At 46.0% G+C, this 18028-nt stretch overlaps 1 protein-coding gene across 3 annotated transcripts in view; it reads left to right on the top strand.

Moving 5' to 3' along the window:
- ASB11 (ankyrin repeat and SOCS box containing 11) overlaps nucleotides 1–15681 on the top strand; it is a 29210-nt gene extending 13529 nt beyond the window's left edge. For 2 of the 3 annotated variants that reach the window (XM_075538707.1, XM_075538709.1), the window contains exons 3-7: nucleotides 1880–1987; nucleotides 9404–9554; nucleotides 11196–11330; nucleotides 13419–13610; nucleotides 15111–15681. In XM_075538707.1, the coding sequence (XP_075394822.1) occupies nucleotides 1880–1987; nucleotides 9404–9554; nucleotides 11196–11330; nucleotides 13419–13610; nucleotides 15111–15235 (711 nt within the window). In that variant the 3' untranslated portion in view covers nucleotides 15236–15681. The remainder of the gene's footprint in view (nucleotides 1–1879; nucleotides 1988–9403; nucleotides 9555–11195; nucleotides 11331–13418; nucleotides 13611–15110) is intronic. The other variant, XM_075538708.1, reaches the window with a different exon arrangement.
- The last annotated feature ends 2347 nt before the right edge of the window (nucleotides 15682–18028 follow it).

Genomic DNA, 18028 nt, shown 5'->3' with positions numbered 1-18028 from the left:
ATATGTTAGTTTATATATTACCATTAAACTGCACAAGAATTATTCATTAAAACAACTTCTTTGTCTACCTCCACCTCTCTGCCCCAGTTCACGTCACAAACAGATTACTGTATTTTATCCTTTGGCTTTATTTCCATTTACATAGCATGGGGTGCTGTGAGTAAAACATTAAACCAAGCTCCTGATTATCAGGCTGGCTGTCACCGGTAGCTGGGGAAGCACACGTCTTGGAAGAATTGGTATGTTCTGTTCTCCATCTTCTCATGAACCACTCACGTTACTCACCTCTAGATGGTGTTTTGGACCAACATTTCATTTCTACAATTCACGTAATCTGGAAGGTTTTTTTTAGTGTACTGCTGCCCCCTAGAGGACTCTCCTAGATTCGCCCTTCCCGCGTCGTTTTTTGTAAAAGGAAATTATAAAAAGAAAAGTATACTTCTAACTGGAATGAAATACCAGTTAGACCCTCATGTACGAAATACCAATTTGAAACTCACAGCACAGCCCTAGACAGCCCATGGAAGTGGGCACAACAGGCCCCCCGATGAAGGGACAGATAGCTGTGCGCGGTCCCAAGGCAAGGAGACAGCCAGCACCACAGAGGGCCTGGGTTCCCTGCCATGGCATGGGTTTTTGGAAGCTTCCAGAACAGCATTTACCACACAGAGAATGTAAGGTCAGATTCAACTTGAGAGGATACGCCGAGATCAGGGATGTAGCCTGGTACCCATGGGGCAAGGTATTAAAGGGCAAGGTGTTAAGATCAGGTGGACCCTGTCATGTGTCACATGTACGCCAACATGGGGAGGGTGAAAGACAGCAGTTTGGAGACAGGGAAGTCACTTGGACTGGCCAGAGATACTGGTGCCGAGGGAAGGAGATGAGGGTTAGCAGAACCTTGGGGGCCCAGATCCTGGTATTTCAGACACCACTCCAGGGAGTGGAGTCGGGACAGGTAGTGGTGCCTGCTACCGAGACAGATGAACCCTGGAAGCACTAGCTACTTGACCTCCTAGTCTTAAACCTGAGAGTCACTCTTCTGTTCCAAATACAAGTCTTGAACTTCGACTCCTCGGATCCACTGCTGTTCAGGCCCATTGGGGCCTGGGCCCTCAATTCCACATCTCTCAGTGCTGCTATCTGCGTGTGTTTTTGTCAAACACCTCGTGTGCTCTAGACCCTTTCCTGTGTTAAGCAGAACTGGAAGAAGCCTCAAACCCAGGAAACAGAGACTCCCTGTTTGGAAATCAGAGCCTCCCAGGATCTGGAACGAGCTCGTTTGTCCTTCCTCGCCTCCCCCACCTCCTGCTTTGCTTCTTGTTCATGTCTCCATTACAAGTGGACTGTTTCCACCCCAGTAATAGCCTACCATTCAACGGGAGCTCTGGCTCCAAGTTCTGTGTTGCTTCTTGCCCTGGCATATTCCATCCCCTCCCAATGCCAAACTTTCATTGGTCTGTCTGGCTTGAAAAATTTTCTCTTTTAAACCTTAGTTAAACACCACCTCCATTTGCAAGCTTTTTTCTTCCTTCTCAACGCCCTCTCCGTGCTCCCAGCTGGAATTGGAACCCACTTCCAATATAGGCAGCTTCTTGCTGTGTGTGTTTTCAAACCTGCCCCTCATTAGGTTCTTGGTGAGACCAATGTGGAAGCTGCGCAGACTCAGAGCCTAGCACAGTGCCTGGGCTGGCCACCTGAGCGAGCCCTTGTGGAATAAACACCTGCCGGGCCCAAACGCTGCATCCAGGTTTCCCCTCCTTTCTGTGTGGTGCTAGTACGAGGCCTGCAGGCCTGGAGCACTACAGAAGCATTGCACAACACTGCCTTTGTTGCTATCACGAATGTACCTTTTAACCCGATTCTCTTCACACTGTAGGGTGTCAATGTGAATCTAGTGACAATTAACCGGGTCTCTTCGCTCCACGAGGCGTGCCTTGGAGGTCACGTGGCCTGTGCGAAAGCCCTGTTGGAAAATGGCGCACATGTGAGTATGGCCCTGCCCACTTGAGTATGTTGCTGAGGACCTGCAACTCCTTATGTATTGTGGGCGTGGATGGGTTGCAAGGACACTGGGAGATATGTCCCTCTGCAAATATTCAGATGAGACTGTTCTCAGTAATCCTTCAAAATTGTGATGCCTTAAAAACAAAACAAAAAAACCCTTTATATTGAGTTTTTAAAAAGTCAGCTTGAATTACAATACTATGAAAAGTGATCTTGGAACACTTACCATAAAAAGTCCAAAAGAACAAACTTTTGGAAACAACCACCGAAGAGGGGCGGGGACCATACCTAAGTCAACACCTTGAACCAACAATGTTTTTTTGTTTTTCACTAAAGCATCCAGCCGAATGGGGTTTTAATAAATGATACATGGGGAAGAACTATAAAACGTTACCTGATGTTGACGTTTATCCTGATTGTTCTGACTTTTGGGGGCTTCCAAAAGTTGGTGGTAAATTCATTTTCTTATGAATCAGGTGGAGGTTGCGATTTCAGATAATCATTTTTGTATTCAATAACTTCAGCTACTTATCAAACCTCCCAAGAGCTTGCCCTGACCCCCTTTGCCCTCTTCGTTTACTTGTCGAGCGCGTGCTTTCCCTTCAGTCACGCTACCATCCATCTCCTCTCTAGCCTGCTGCTTCCTCTACCCTTTCATCCCCACCCACTGCGGCTAACAATCAAAGGTGGGTTCTTTTGGTATGAAAAACTCGTGTCTTGCTTCTTTCTTCCATGACCATTGTCTCAGTCCTTTGATGACTAACTTTATTCAGTGCAATGCTCTCCAAATCCATCCATGCCAGGAGGAGTTTCACAGTTTCACGTGTATGCACCAGGGTTTAATGAGCCATTCTTCCGCTGATGTGCAATGAGGTGGTTTCCATCGTCTTGCTGCTGGGAAGAGGGCTGCGATGAGCATCGGGGTGCAAATGTCTGTGCGTGTTATGGCTCTCACGTCTTGAGGGTCCACATCAAGTAAAGGGAGTGCTGGGTCATATGGTATGTCTAGTCCCCGTTGTTTGAGGAGGCTCCACACCTCTTTCCGCAAGGCCTGCGCAGTTTGTTAGTCAGACTAGCACTGGATGACGGGTTCAACCTCTCCACACCCGCTTCACCGTTTGTTCTTACCAGCTTGGGGAACTTGGTTATCCATGTCGATGTGGGGTGGTATCTCATCATGGTTTTGATTTGCATTTCTCAGATGACTAGTGATCGGGAGCATTTCTTCACGTGTTTGTTAGTCGCCAAGATGTCTTATTTGGTGAACACTCTCTGCTAGCTTTTAATTCCGTTTTTCCATAAACTTTTCAAAGCCCTCTCATGTAACACGGGTAACAGAATAGAGCCATCTCATTGACACGTGTGTTTCCATGTCCATACACCGTGGTTTTGGTGTTCATTTTGTTGTTTAACTCAGTCCATGGATCCTTTGCTTCAGGAACTGAAATACTGTTGCACAGTGAAGAGTCTCTTTGCATTTCATAGACATTGGCTTTGTACACATAGAATAGAATTGAAAAGTTTTCCTAGAGCAAACAAAGTTTCGGGGCGACACCATGGTAGGGCCTTTCCTTGACGGAATTTTCATGAAGTGCTTCAACTCATAGGTCATGAGGAAGGCAAAGTTGTTCAAGGGTCATTTCTTTTAAAACTCGGTGACTGGCGTCCCAGGCAGACTCCAAGCAGGAACATTAAACAAGAGAGGATCTCAGGGGAGTATGCACCGGCACAACCCTGGGAAGAGAACCTGAAGGATGCAAACGGTTAAGCATTCGACTCCTAATCAAAATGTTGGTAGTTCAAACCCACCCACAGGTGACTAGTCAGGAAAGTATAGCGATCTACTAAGGGGTGGGTTATAGCCTCGAAAGCCCTGTGGACGACATGTTCCCTGCACACTTGGGGTTGGCATGAGTTGAGGTTGAGAGCAAGTGATTTGATTTGTTTGCTTGTTTAACAACAGAGTAAGACACGGCCCCTTTCTTTGTCAATCTTAGAAGGGAACAGGAAACAAAAACTACACTATACCATGCAGCATTTAAATCAGATTAGAGAGAGAATACGAGAAAGTTGTTCAATCCCAAGAAGTAGCTACTCTGTGGCTAGCTTCAGCTCAGACCCTCAGCACCCTCGAAACTGTGCCTATCGTGTCCTTCCTTTCCGAGATGTCTTCTCGGCTTGCATTCCCTGTCTGAGAAACTACATGAAACAGCTTCTTGGCCTCCAAGCCCCAGACCTGGAAGTCATCCTATGTCTTCCTTTAAATCTCATTACTCACTTAGTCCTGCTGATTTTGTCCTCAGTGTCTCTCAAGTCTGTGTCCTCCTTTGTGCTCCCTTATTGTGATCTCAAGCATTAACCACTGATCAAAATGATCTGTTTGTGTTTGTCTTCCCTGGGAGAATTCAAATTACTCATCTTTTGTTCCATTTTGGCTCAATAAGTCCTCAACTGACGCGAGATAGAAACTTATAGGAAATCAACTAAAACACACTTCTTGACTAAAAAAGTTGATGCTATTTAGTAAAAACAAATTAAATCAGATCCATTGAATACTTTTCCATGAAAGTATAGAGGTTGGAAATCCCTAGAGTGTATGAATGGGGAATCCCTTGAAACCCAGGAGACAAATCATTTTCATTTCTGAAGCAAGGACATTTAGATTCCTGATTGTGACAAGCACTTGGGATGGGGACAGTGGTGGTTTGGTGGTAGGATTGTCACCTTCTGTGCAGGAGACCTGGGTTTGATTCCTTGTGAAGGCCCTGCATGCCCATTCACCACCCGTCAGTCGATGGAGGTTTGTGTGTTCTTGGGATGGTAAACAGATTTTAGCGTAGCTTCTGCACTAGGAAGAAGAGTCAGCCATTCTATTTCTAAAAATCAGCCAGTGAGAAGCCTATGGTTTACCACCATCTGAGCCATCCTATTGTGCAGGGAGTCACTCTGAATCAGGAGCTGACACGATGGTAGCTAACAACAATATGGTGTCAGTGAAGGAGGCCAAATCATTTGACGCCCAAACCTCACTGTCCTGCTCTCAATCCTTTCATAACCTCCGCACCCGAGGCCTTAGTCCCCTGTCATTCTTCCCACTTCTTGCTCAGACTAAAAGATGCCGCTGTTCTGCTGGTTTTCATCCAGGAGAACTGCAGGCGCCACGGGGATGCCTGTTCTTCACATGTCTTTGGCTTGGTCATGATCTCTTTCGGTGTCCTAGTGGGCACGGGCAATTTGTGCACACCATAGTAGAGCAGAGAGGAGATTCGTTGCACTCTAGGGAGTTGCTAAGGAGATTTTGGAAAGCATAGATTTGGGGACCTTAAGCCCCTGCACACCAGCAGGGCCACCCATGGCGAAGAGCTTTCTGAGAAGTTGCCAGACTAAGAGCAGACTGTCAGGAAGGAAACAGCAGTCGACTTCTGAGGGGTTAGTCTCTGAAATCCTTCTGAATAGCAGAACATTGTCTGATATAGACCTCTCTCAAAATATAACTGAGGAAGAGCTGCCTCATCCATGTAGTGCCTGCCTTAATGACAAGGATGAGACCTTCATTTGTTAATGGGCATCGATGCCGCTGTTAAGGTTCAGGATGATGGTTTGAGCCAAATGCAGAGACCAAATTGATTCGAGAAATTCTGCGTTTATTTCTGCAAACACTCGAAAGAAGGAAGCAGCAAGAATCAAGCCTCCAAAACCTGCTTCAAAAATTCAGTGAAAGGCAAGCAAGCTACATACCCTCAGCTACGTGCCTTCTTGACCAGACTGGGGAATCCAGAACACCTGACTGCTCATGCGGAACTTGCACATGGAGCAAGAGGCAGTTGTGCGAACGGACTCAGGGAATGCTGCAGGGCCTAAAATCAGGAAAGCTGTGTGTCACGGCTGTATCCCCTCACCATACTTGTTCAATCTGCATGCTGAGCAAATCCTCAGAGTCGCTGGCCTATGTGAAGAAGAGTGTGGCATCAGGATTGGCAGAAGGCTTATTTATTAAAAATTCATTATATGCAGGTGACCGTACCTTGCTTGCTGAAAGTAAGGAGGACTTGAAGCACTTGCTGATGAAGATCCAGGATTGCAGCCTACAGTATGGATGACAACTCAATGTCAAGAAGACCAAAAGTCTCACAACTCGACCAATAGACAATACCATGATAATTAAAGACTGGTGTTTTCAAGGAGTTCATCTTGCTTGGATTAAAAACCAGCGCTCATGGAAGCAGCAATCAAGAGATCAGACAACTCGTTGCATTTGGGTTAATCTGCTGTACAAGGCCTCTCAAAAGCTCTGAAAGCAAGGATGTTATTTAGACAAAGGTGATGATACCAACTTTCACATGAATGGTATTTTCCATGGCCTCACATGCATGGAAAGTTGAGAGTTGGACACTGAATAAGGAAGACCGAAGAAAAATCACCACATTTGAATTGTGGTGCTGGAGAAGAATATTGAAAGTCCCATGGGGCTGCTAAAAGGACCAAACAGATCTGTCTTGGAAGAAGCGCAGCCAGGATGTTCCTTAGAGGCAAGGATGGCAAGACTTCATCTTTTGTACATTGGACATGTCAGGAGAGGCCAGTCCCTGGAGAAGGACCTCGTGCTTGGTCAAATAGAGGGGCAGCAAGAAAGAGGAAGACCCTCAAGGAAATGGATGGACACAGTGGCTGCAACAATGGGTTTGGGCATGGGAACAGTTGTGAGGATGGCGCAGGACTGAGTGGTGTTTCATTCTGTTATGTATAAGGTCACTATCGGTTGCAGCCAACTTGATGGCAACTAACAATTGAGAGAATGTTTCCTGGGTTTGTTACAGTGCACAGAGGGCTTCAGCAAGGAGATAAAGGAGGCCTGGTTCACAGAAGTGGGAGGCGTCCGGTCACCCCCTCAAGGTCTCAGGCTCCACCCCTTATCTAAAAGGCTTATATGCCCAGGTAGTTTTGTTCATCCAAACCTGCTGAAGTAGAACATTCTTAAGTTTAAAATTTTACTGCAAGGAGGGGGGGGGGTGGCTGTTACACTTGAGCTTTTCTGCAAACCAAGTCTTAGACTGACAAAATCTCCAACTATGCCACATGTCCAGCATTGATGAAGAACAGGCCACCTCTATTTCCTCCTGTGTCAGCATGACTCAAAATGAGAAGAGACAACTGCAAGCATCCATTCATTTGAACCTGCTTTGTGTGAAGTCCAAAATTGGAAGTCATCAAAAATGAAATGGAACGCATGCGTTCTAGGCCTTAGGACAGTACCCAACTACCTACAAGGAAGACAAGGTAATGTGCATATTATTAAATTGTACACACCAAACCCTAAAGCTAATGGCGAAGAAATTGGAGAATGTTTCCAACTTCTTCAGTCTGAAACTGATCAAATACTCCATCGAGCTGCATTGATAATCACTCAGGGTTGGGAAGCAAAACTTGGAAACACAGAAGTAAGATCAGTAGTTTGAAAATGTAACCTTGGTCATAAAACAAAGCTGGGGACCAAATGACAGATTTTTGCAAGACCGCCAACTTCCTTATTGCACATACCCTTTCTCGACAAAATTAACAACTACTATTTACATGGATTTCACCAGATGAAACACACTAGAATCCATTTAACCACCCCTGTGGGACGAGAAGCAGGAGAAGTGCAGTCTCATCAGGCAAAACAAGGTCAGTGGCCAACTATGTAACAGACCATCAATCGCTCATATGCAAGTTCAGGTTGAACCTTAAAAATGAAAACGAGTCCATGAGAACCAAAGCATGACCTCGAGTCTATCGCATCTAAGTTTCAAGAACATCTCAAGGCCATTTTGGACACATTGAACACGAATGACAAAAGACCAGACAAGTTGTGTGATGGCACCAAAACCATACGCGAGGAAAGCACAATATCACTTATGAGACTGGAAAAGAGGAAGATCAAAGATAATTAGAAACAGTTGCAGTAGTCCATCAATAGAGAGCTGCCAGTAATTACATCCAGCTTCCAAAGAAGACATAGAACAGGGAAAACCAGTGGCTGCAATAATTGTGTGAATTGCACAGGGCGGGGCGGTATTCGGTTTCGTTCTGATGTACATCGTGTTGCTGTGAGTCCGTAGCGACCCGACAGCACCTACGACAAACAGCAAGCAACCTGGTTTCTCCAGTATGTTGCTTCTTGTAATATTTGTTGCTCACATTAATGGAAGATGGAAATAATTGATGTAAAGTTTCATTGAATCTCTGTTGGGTGCCAGGCAACATTCCTAGTGCCTACCATCTCTTACCTAGTGCTCACTTGATCTGCACAGACACTTTGTGGGGGAGGTTTTTTTATGATAGTCATTCTATAGATAAGAAAACTGAGGCACAGAAAGATAATAACCCAACCAAGGCCACTGAATAATTAAGAGAGCGAGCTGAAATTTGAGCCCCAGGTAATGATCACAGATGCCATGATTCTGAGCACCACTCAGGTACACTCCTGTACAATTCTCACTCTCTCTCACTACCATTGAGTTGATTCCGACTCATTGCGACCCTATAGGACAGGAAAGAACTGCCCTTGTGGGCTCCCAAAACTGCAACTCTTTATGGGACTAGAAGCTCTGTCTTTCACCCTTGGAGGGGCTGGTGGTTTCAAACAGCTGACCTTGCAGTTAGCAGCCCAACACATTACCACTATGCCACCAGGGCTCCTTCCCTCAATGACTAGTAGGTACTTAAGAGGCTCCAGGAGTCTCTGGATGGTGCAAGTTTGGCTACTAATTGAAAAGGTGGCAGTGAAAACCTACCGAGAGGCATCTAACAAGAAAGACCCATTGACCTGCTTCCCCCAAAATTCAGCCCTTGGAAACCCTATTTCAACTCTGACATGCATGGGACATCATGTGTTGGAGGATATGTGAAAGGAACTCATTTAAAACCCATGGTATAGTGGGTTATGCACGCTGCTAATTGCAAGGTCAGCAGTTGGGAAACATCAGCCACTCTCTGAGAGAAAGATGAGGCTTTCTACTCCTGTAAAGAGTTACAGTCTCTGAAACTCACAGGGGGCAACGCTACTCTCCCATAGGGCCGCTGTGAGTTGGAATTGATGGATTGACAGTGAGGGTTGGCATTTTGCCGTCGAGTTGATGCTGATTCCTAGTGACCTGATAGGCTAGGGTAGCTCTGCTCCTTCTGCTTTCCTAGCCGACATCTTTACAGAAGCAGATGTGGCCACTTCTCCCGAGTCACAGTGCAGTGCTTAACTCACGTTGCCTCAGAGTCCCTGACAAGTGGTTTAGGTGTGCCTACAATACCCACGCCTACTCCTCACCCCTTCAGAGACGTGGCCAGGCAGGTATATGGGGACACACAGAGGGGAGAAGAAAGAAAGAGCAAATCCTGTGGTCTTGTCCTTGTCCCTCAATAGGTCAATGGGGTGACGGTGCACGGAGCCACGCCACTCTTCAATGCTTGCTGCAGCGGCAGCGCTGCCTGTGTCAACGTGCTGCTGGAGTTTGGCGCCAAGGCCCAGCTCGAGGCGCACCTGTCATCCCCCATCCACGAGGCCGTGAAGAGAGGTAAGGCAGCCGCCACACTGCATACAGGGCCACGGTGGGTGCAAGGCAATCTTCATTGTACACCCCACGAGGACCCCTGTGTCTCTCACTGTTGGAACAGGTGTGCCTTAGAAAATCCCCTGCAGTTGGCTTTAATCTTCAGCCCCATCTTCCTTCCTCCAGTGTCCCATTTCCTGGGTCTCTCCACAGGGAAGGCGTCTGTCTTCTTGAGCTTCTTTGCTATGTTTTGATGGCAGCTGGTGTGGCCAACACAGCCATTTTCTTGTACTGCGTGTAGGGCAGTGTCCTTAATAGAAACGAATAGCTCACACCAAAGGCCACAGAGAACATCAGCCACTCACAGAAAATAAATTATGAATAGGCCTGAAAGCCAAGGCTGACATTGTCTCTAGTGGAACATCACACATCACTGCCCACAACTCGCAAGGCACTACTTAGGAGGATGAATTCAAGGTCATGGTTATGGGAAAACAAACAAACAACAAAAAAAGTAGCAACTTGTGAAAACATAGCCTTGGAAAGTTTGAAGTCATCTCCGGACTCCTGTGTTCCCAGGAATAGATGGCAGGGATTTGAAGCCATACAGACAGACCTCAGAGAGATTGCAGGCCTTGTTCTGGACCACCGGAATCAAGCGGAGAACACGAGGCAGCAACGCCCATGAATTTGCCATTTTCTTAGTGCATGACAAAGTTAGGTTTATGCTACACATAACGAAAAGTAGTTTACTAAGCGTGCAATAGCATTATGAGAAATTTTCAACTAGTGTGAGAAGTACCAGGATATGGCACCAAGACACAAAGTGAACATGTGCTATTGAAAAATGGAATTTGCAGGAGTTATGCCCCAAGCCTTCCTTAAGCCCATGGAATGGAGGAATGACTGGCAAGTTATTATTTTTTTAAAGATACTGCGATATTAGTGCCGATCATTTGACTTTATATATTCATGCTTAACATTTCTTGAGAATATTTATAGGTGGGGCTTTCTACTTCTGTAAAGAGTTATTCTTGGGAAACCACAGTTCTTCTCTGTCCTATAAGTTTGCTGTGAGTCAGCATCAATTCCATGGCAGTGAGGGGTTTTTTTGTTTATATTTTTCAGGCTTCTTAAGGTAATAATTAGATATTATTTATGAATTCCTATACTTCAAATTCTATAAGCAAGTTAGTTCACTGAACTACACACTTTGAAATATTGATAAAATGCATATTATCAGCCAATCATAATATTTAATATTGTAAAAGAGTGATACTATTTACTTATGCTAGCGATTAATTAAAATCTATAGACTCCTGGTTTAGAATCTTTATTTTTTTAAATCATTTTATTTGGAGGTGGGGGTGGTTTCTATTTGAAGTTTAAAAGTCTGTGGCCCATACAGTTGGTTTGCTTTGACTACTGACCTAAAAGGTGGCAGTTCTAACTCACCCAATGTTGCCATGGAAGAAAGGCCTGGCAATCTGCTTCTATGAAGATTATAGCTAAGAAAACCCTATGCAGCAGTTGCACTTTGTAATGCAAGGGGTTGTCACGAGTTGGAATTGGTTTGTTTTCTTTTTTAATCTAAGAATAATTTTTTTCCTGATTTCTGACTTCAGCGTTTCCCTTGTTTGAGTGTGGCTATCTTTGCATCACCAGGTCACAGAGAGTGCATGGAGATTCTTTTGGCAAATAATGTTAACATTGACCAAGAAGTGCCTCAACTTGGAACGCCTCTGTACGTGGCCTGCACCTACCAGAGGGTAAACTGTGTGAAGAAACTTCTAGAATTGGGTAATTTCTAGAAACTTTTCATGAAGAGAACCTATTAACCATGCTGATCCTCTGTGGCTTCAAAGATGAAGTTCTTGACAGAATGGGGTGATGTTTGAATGCTAGAAACTGACATTCTCTCGGATCGATGAGTGTATGTATGTGTTTCTCATTCCTGTTTCTTGTGCTGCGGAATCATACCTGGTGTGCTTTGTCCTCATGCTCACAAGACAAGACGGCTGCCAGCAATAGCTAGGCTGTTAGCCTTCCTCATCCTTCCCCAGCAAACAAAAGCAACATTCTCTTTCCCTAAGTCTCAGAAAGGGGACTCATTGTATTTCATTGGCTCTTCTGGAGTCGCATGCCTATGTCTGACCCAATCATGGTGGTCAAGGCCATGCAATACACTGATTGGCATGGGTGTCCATGTCCTTCTGAACTGCAGATGCCAGGCTTCACTGCAAGTGCATGAACTGGGAATCCCAAGTGTATGTGTGTGTCTGTGTTTGTGGGGGGAGGGTCAACGAGAAGATACTGGGTAGTAAAAATAACATATTCATCAGAGTATTTTACCTCAATCATGTTGTTACTTCTGATTTTTTCCCCTTAAATTCTAGAAGGCACCTATAGAAATCTAGAGCCCAGGGGAAAGCAAAAAGTTTTGAAACTATTATTTGGTTAAGATTCTTCAAGCTTAGCCACTGACATAAAGGGAGAAGCTGCAGTGAAAAACCTTTCATTGAGAATTTTTATCTCTAAAAAGTTGTTTGCCTTTCCTCACTTACTATCTTTTAAGAGTCGCTTCACAGGGAGCTCAGCCTTCCTGGGGGAGAACGTTGAGGCTGTCTGCTCCTGTCAAGATTGACAGCCCTCGAAGCCCTCCATGGAGTGACAGGAGTGCAGATTGACTTGATGCCACTAGTGGGATAGTAGGTTCATAAGGATCCCTGGTGGCACAGTGAGTTAAGTGCTGGGCTGCTTACTGGAAGGTCAATGGTTCAAACCTACCCACCATTCCATGGGAGAAAGATGAAAATGCAGTCCCATAGTTGGAATCAACTCAAGGCCAGTAAGGTTATTTGTATGGTAGGTTCAAGGCGCCTTAGGGACACAATGGTTAAAAGTGAGGTTGCTAAGCCAAATGAACCCACCCGAGCTGGCCATCTACTTCTCCAAAGATTCCAGTGTAGAAACCTGGATGCTGGCAATTCTACTCTGTAATGCCGCATTACTGTAAGTCCTAATTAACTTGACAACACACAATAACAACGTAGTAGCTTATCATGTGTTTTGAGCTTTGAACCATATAAATACCTACTAAATTTAGTTTTATCCTTTGCCCAACAATGAAAAAAATTATGTAACAGGAATCTCAAATATTTCTCTTTGAATTCCATATATTTTGTATGGGGAATATTTTAACTAATATGAGAAACTAAGTAAAACTATAATTAAAATTAAAAAAAACATTCTATATTGACTTTTCTCACCAATGTTGAGATCTTAGGCATAAGGTAAAGACCTTAAGGCATTTAAGATATGTGTGTGTGTATCTGTGACATTTTAGAGGGCAGTGATAGAATTCTTACCATCTGTGTGACTTTACTGCATGCACATTCTGTGTGTCAACCACTGTCAGTGGAGACTCGCTTACTGACAGGTTGCTGAGCAGGTTTCCCAAAAGAGCCCCCAGCCAGACTAGGAAGAAAGGTCTGGCAATCTATGTCTGAAAGATCAGCCATTAAAAAACCTATGGAGCACAGTTCTATTCTGAAACACATGTGGTCACCATGAGTCAGAATCAATGAGTTGGTATAACACCAGACATGGGCAGTGGGGGTTCCATGGTAGAATGCTCATCTTCCATGCAGAAGACCCTAGTTTGATTCCTGGCCAATGCACCTCATGCACAGTCACCCCAATTCTTACTGAAGGCTTATTGTTGCTGTGCTGCTGAATGGGTTTCAGAGGAGCTTTCAGACTAAGCGGGGCTCGGAAGAAAGGCCTGGCCTTGCCGTCAGTTGAAGACTGCCTGGTCGACCGCTAGCAATGATAGCAGCAACACTTTAGGGGAACTGTGTGTTAACTGATGGTATCTGTTTGGTTAAGGAGCCAACGTTGACCACGGCCAGTGGTTGGACACTCCTTTGCATGCGGCCGCACGGCAGTCCAGTGAGGAGGTTATCCACCTGCTGGCCGACTATGGTGCCAACCTGAAGAGCAGGAATGCCCAGGGAAGCAGCGCGCTGGACCTGGCAGTACCCAGGAGCAGCGTGGAGCAGGCGCTCCTGCTCCGGGAAGGTGAGGCTGGGCCAGGCTGGCCAAACAGATAGCTCCCTCCCTTCCCATCTCATACCTCGATGACTCCCCTTCCTTTCTCTTCATCATGGTCGGGGGGGGGGGGAGCGTGCTGTGACTGGCTATGTTGTCCACCCTGACTGAAAACCAAAGGACCCGCTCACCCCTTCTGAAGCAATGCCCAGTGGAGGCGGCTCCCGGTTTCCCTAGCGACTGCCATTTTGTGAGTGTTCCCCCACATCTCAGACGAGCCTTCCAAGTGGTACTTTTGGCAGAATCATTTTAGAAGCAGTCTCTAGATCCGTGTGTCTTAAACTCTCAGGTGCAGAGGAGTCACCTGGATTGGGGGGCGGCAATGTCTTCTTGTGATGCAGATAGTGTCAGCAGGGCTGCGCTGGGTTGCAGACCCTGCTGGTCGGAGGGTTCCACTCTGTCTCATTTGGAGCTAGAGCCAGGAGGGCCTGGGAAACACTCCCCCCTCCCCCCAGTCCTGAGTATTGGGCGCCTGTACACATTGCCTCTGTGACCACACAGGCTCAGGCTGCTTGACACAGCTCTCTCTGCCTGGCAGCTTGGCCTCAGGTAAAGCACACTCAGTGCTCCTCATGTGGATTTTCTCCGTGGCCACCCTATTGGACTCACCGGCACCAGAGACCCTGTACATCATACGCTTCATTCATAACTGCCTCTGGTTAGCCCGTTCTTTGATATCAGTGGTACAGGTCCTATCTGAGGACCAATGGAAAGAAACCCATCCCCTTCAGAGCAGCAAATTGAGATCCCTTGTGTGAATTGAGTGTCTGCTCTCTTGCGGTAAGGCTGTCAGTGGCTCCTTCCTCCAAAGTGGACAGCCAAATTCCTTCTGCATTGTCTGTTCTTCATTTGGAAGCTCCACTGAAACCTGTTCCCTTGGGGTGACCCTGCTGGCATGGGAAATACCTGGGCCATAGCTTCCGGCATCCCAGCAACACACAAGCCACCACAGTACGACAGACTGACAACCAAGTGTTGGAAGGAGGAGGACATCGTGCTTGGTGAAGAGAGGGCCAGTGAAAAAGAGGAGGGCCCTCAACAAGATGGACCCACACAGTGGCTGCAACAATGGGCTCAGGCATAGGAGCAATTGTGAGGCTGGCCCAGGACCGGACACGGTTTTGTTCTGTTGGGCACAGGGTCGCTATGGGTGCGAGCCAACTCTATGATGCCTAACAACACCTTGCTATAGAGAGGAGTACTGGTTCGCTGGTAGGAAGAAAGACCTGTCTAGTTCCCAGCAGATCGTGGGGATCGCCCAGGACTGGGCAGCATTTTGTTCCATTGTGCATGGGGTGGTCAGGAGTCAGGGCCTGACTCGATGGTAGCTCGCAACCAACCTTCACCTCTCTCTGTAGTCTCTATTCAGATCCAGCTTCGCTTCTGCTTTTAGAAAGTGGTCAGCCCCTGCCACTTCCCTGATCAGCCCCTGCCCCCATGAGGTTGACGCCATCTTATTCTCCTTTGCAGGTCCACCATCTCTTTCCCAGCTCTGTCGCCTCTGTGTCCGGAAGTGCTTGGGTCGAGCCTGCCATCAACTCATCCACAAGCTACACCTGCCAGAGCCACTGGAAAGATTTCTGCTCTACCAGTAGTCCCCACTGTCCACAGGAAGATGCTCAGAAATAAGCACATTGTCACCTGCTGCCCTCCGATCACCTAGTGTAGCTGTCCTACAGCTAAAGTCGCAGCATCTGCAGATGCACTGGGCCACTTAGGGTGAAGTCCCCAGGAACGCAAAAGGGAGTGGAAATTTCTGATTAGTGTCATGTCCTCCCTCTCCAAGCCTCCAACCAAGGGGCAAACAGAAACCTGCTCCTAATTGAGCTCTTTGTGTTAAGAAAGTTTAACAAAAGACTGGAGTAGAGAGAAGAAAATAAGGTGGTGTTTTGCGATGACCCATAATCCTCAAGCACTCAAGGGTTGACATCTTGAATACCATGTGGACTCAGCAAAACCTGGCTGGGGAGGATGATGATGGAATGTCAATAGTCCAGGTTGTGTGCTGGACTTGCTTCCTCTCTCTGTTGCCTTTCTTCTTACTTTCCTTCCTTCCATAAATAATTCCTTGAATAAATCTCTCTGCTACAATTATGATTTCACTGTCTTTTAATTTTAAAAAGCCGTTGAAAAGCACAAGAATACGTGACAGTCATCCCTGTTCATTGAGATTTCTGGTTGCCGAGGTCTTGATTGCTAATAAAAATGAAGAAAGAGATTGCTTCTTCTAAGATTGGAGTCTATTGCTCATTGTTTCTGACATCAAATGCTGCTCTTTAATGGACCCAGCCATACTGGGTGTCCATCTACCTGAGCCTACAGGTACTGTCTGGTGCAGGCTGTAGGCCACACATTGGCTTATTTTTAAAGTCAAGAGCATCAGGGGGCTTTGAAATAATTACATATTGATGTCAGCCACCAAGGTGAGCTCAAGGCTGGTTGAAGGATTCTCGTTTTGAGTTTTTAAAAACTGTCCCTGTCACATGGGATCACTGTGAGTTGGAATTCACTGGACATCACCCAACAAAACCCTGAACCTCAAAAAAGTACAAAGTTCTATCTGAAAAATGAGCTCCTCCTTCCCTTGTTCTTCCTCTCCTTCTTTCCCATCTGCTTTCTTTTCCTTGCTCTTCTCTTCCTCCCCACCCTCCTCCTCCTCCTCGGACCTGTTTCAGACTGAACAGCACCAGCTATGGACTTCCCAACAAGCAAAATAAGCATACACTGAAACCATCCACACAATCGGGGCACCAGTTGTCCAGAGCAAAGACCCAGAGGTGCCAGGCAGGCAAAGCACCAGGAAAAGCGAGCATCGCTGTGGCAGGGAACTGACAGGGCATGTCATGAAAGGGATACCAGCTCCAGTGCACGGGAACCTGCCAGCCCACACGGGGTCATAAGGGCACCCTGCACCAGGTTGTTTAAGCTGGATGATCTTCTGAAAAATTTTACTTGCATGTGATATCAGTGGTATTGTTCTATAATGTGAACGTTCTCTTGGGTCACCTTTCTTTGAAATGAGTACAAATATGGATCTCTCCCAGTCAGTTGGCCCAGAAGCTGTCTTCCAAATTCCTGGCATAGATGAGTGAATGCTTCGTTGAAACCTGCCAGTGGGTCTTTCATCGGGTCCTGAAGCCTTGATTTTGACTACTTCTTTCAGTGAAGCTTCAGCACTGTTGGTTCTTGTTCATATGCTACCTCCTGAGATGGTGGACTGTTGACCGGTTCTTTCGGACACAGTGACTGTTCTTGCCATCTTCGGTTGATGCTCCCTGCCTCATTCAGTATTTCTTCGTGAGTTCTTTCAGTTTAAGATACACTGAATGTGTTTTCCCATTTTGTCTGTCTAATTCTAGGTCTTTGCACATTTCCTCCTAATATTTTTGCGCTTCCCTTTGAAATTTCCTTCTTGAGCTTCCCTTTGAAATTTCCCGTTCAGCTCTTTGACGTCATCATTTCTTCCATTTGCTTTAGCTACTCTATGATTAAGTGCAAGTTTCAGAGTCTTTTCAGACATCCACTTTGATCTTTTCTTTCTTTCCTGTCTTTTTACTGACCTTTTGCTTTCTAAAGAAATGATGGTCCTCGTTGGTCTAACACAGCTCATCAGGTCTTATGTCATTAGTATTCAATGTGTCAGATCTGTTTTTTTTTAATATTCTCAAAAATCAGGCGGGATAGACTCAAGGTCATATTTTGGCTCGCGTGTATTTGTTTTCATTTTCTTCAGCTTCAACCTGAACTTGCATGCAAGCAATTGATGGTCTGTTCCACAGTCAGCCCCTTGTCTGGTTTTAGGTACTGGCTTCTCCAGTGTCTCCTTCCATTGTTGTAGTCAATGTGGTATCTATCTGTTACATCTGGAGAAGTCCACCGTCTGTGCAAATGAAAATCCCAAAGGCTCCACTTTCGCAAGCTTTCTCCGACTCATCTCACCACAGTTTACTCCACTCTGGGAAATCAGCTCCTCTTCAGTCACATGTTGAGCGGCCTCCCGTGGGAGGGACCCATCCCCCACACTCCTTCCATCCGCAGTCACTGCTTCCATACATTGGCCCTCCAGTATCTTCCAGTGTTTGGAAGCTCTGCATAAGGCTTTCATTGGCTCAGTGGGGACTTGAGTCCTTCTTCGTTGTCTGTTCTTAGGCTGGAAGTTCCACTGAACCCTGTTCACTTTGGGTGACCCTGCAGGCATTTGACACTACCAGTGACATGGCTTCAAGTGTCACAGCAACACACAAGCCACCACAGAATGACAAGCTGACAGACAAGTGGTGGACATGGGCAATAATTTACCATAATACTAACATAGCAAATGTCCCCCCAATACTGGAAATGTTAATATTTATCTAACACAAAACATTTTATATAGCAAGTGAGTTTTG

The sequence above is a fragment of the Tenrec ecaudatus genome, chromosome X (genome assembly GCF_050624435.1).
Source record: "Tenrec ecaudatus isolate mTenEca1 chromosome X, mTenEca1.hap1, whole genome shotgun sequence".
Classification (NCBI taxonomy): Eukaryota; Metazoa; Chordata; class Mammalia; order Afrosoricida; family Tenrecidae; genus Tenrec; species Tenrec ecaudatus.
This window is presented reverse-complemented; position numbering and strand designations above follow the sequence as displayed.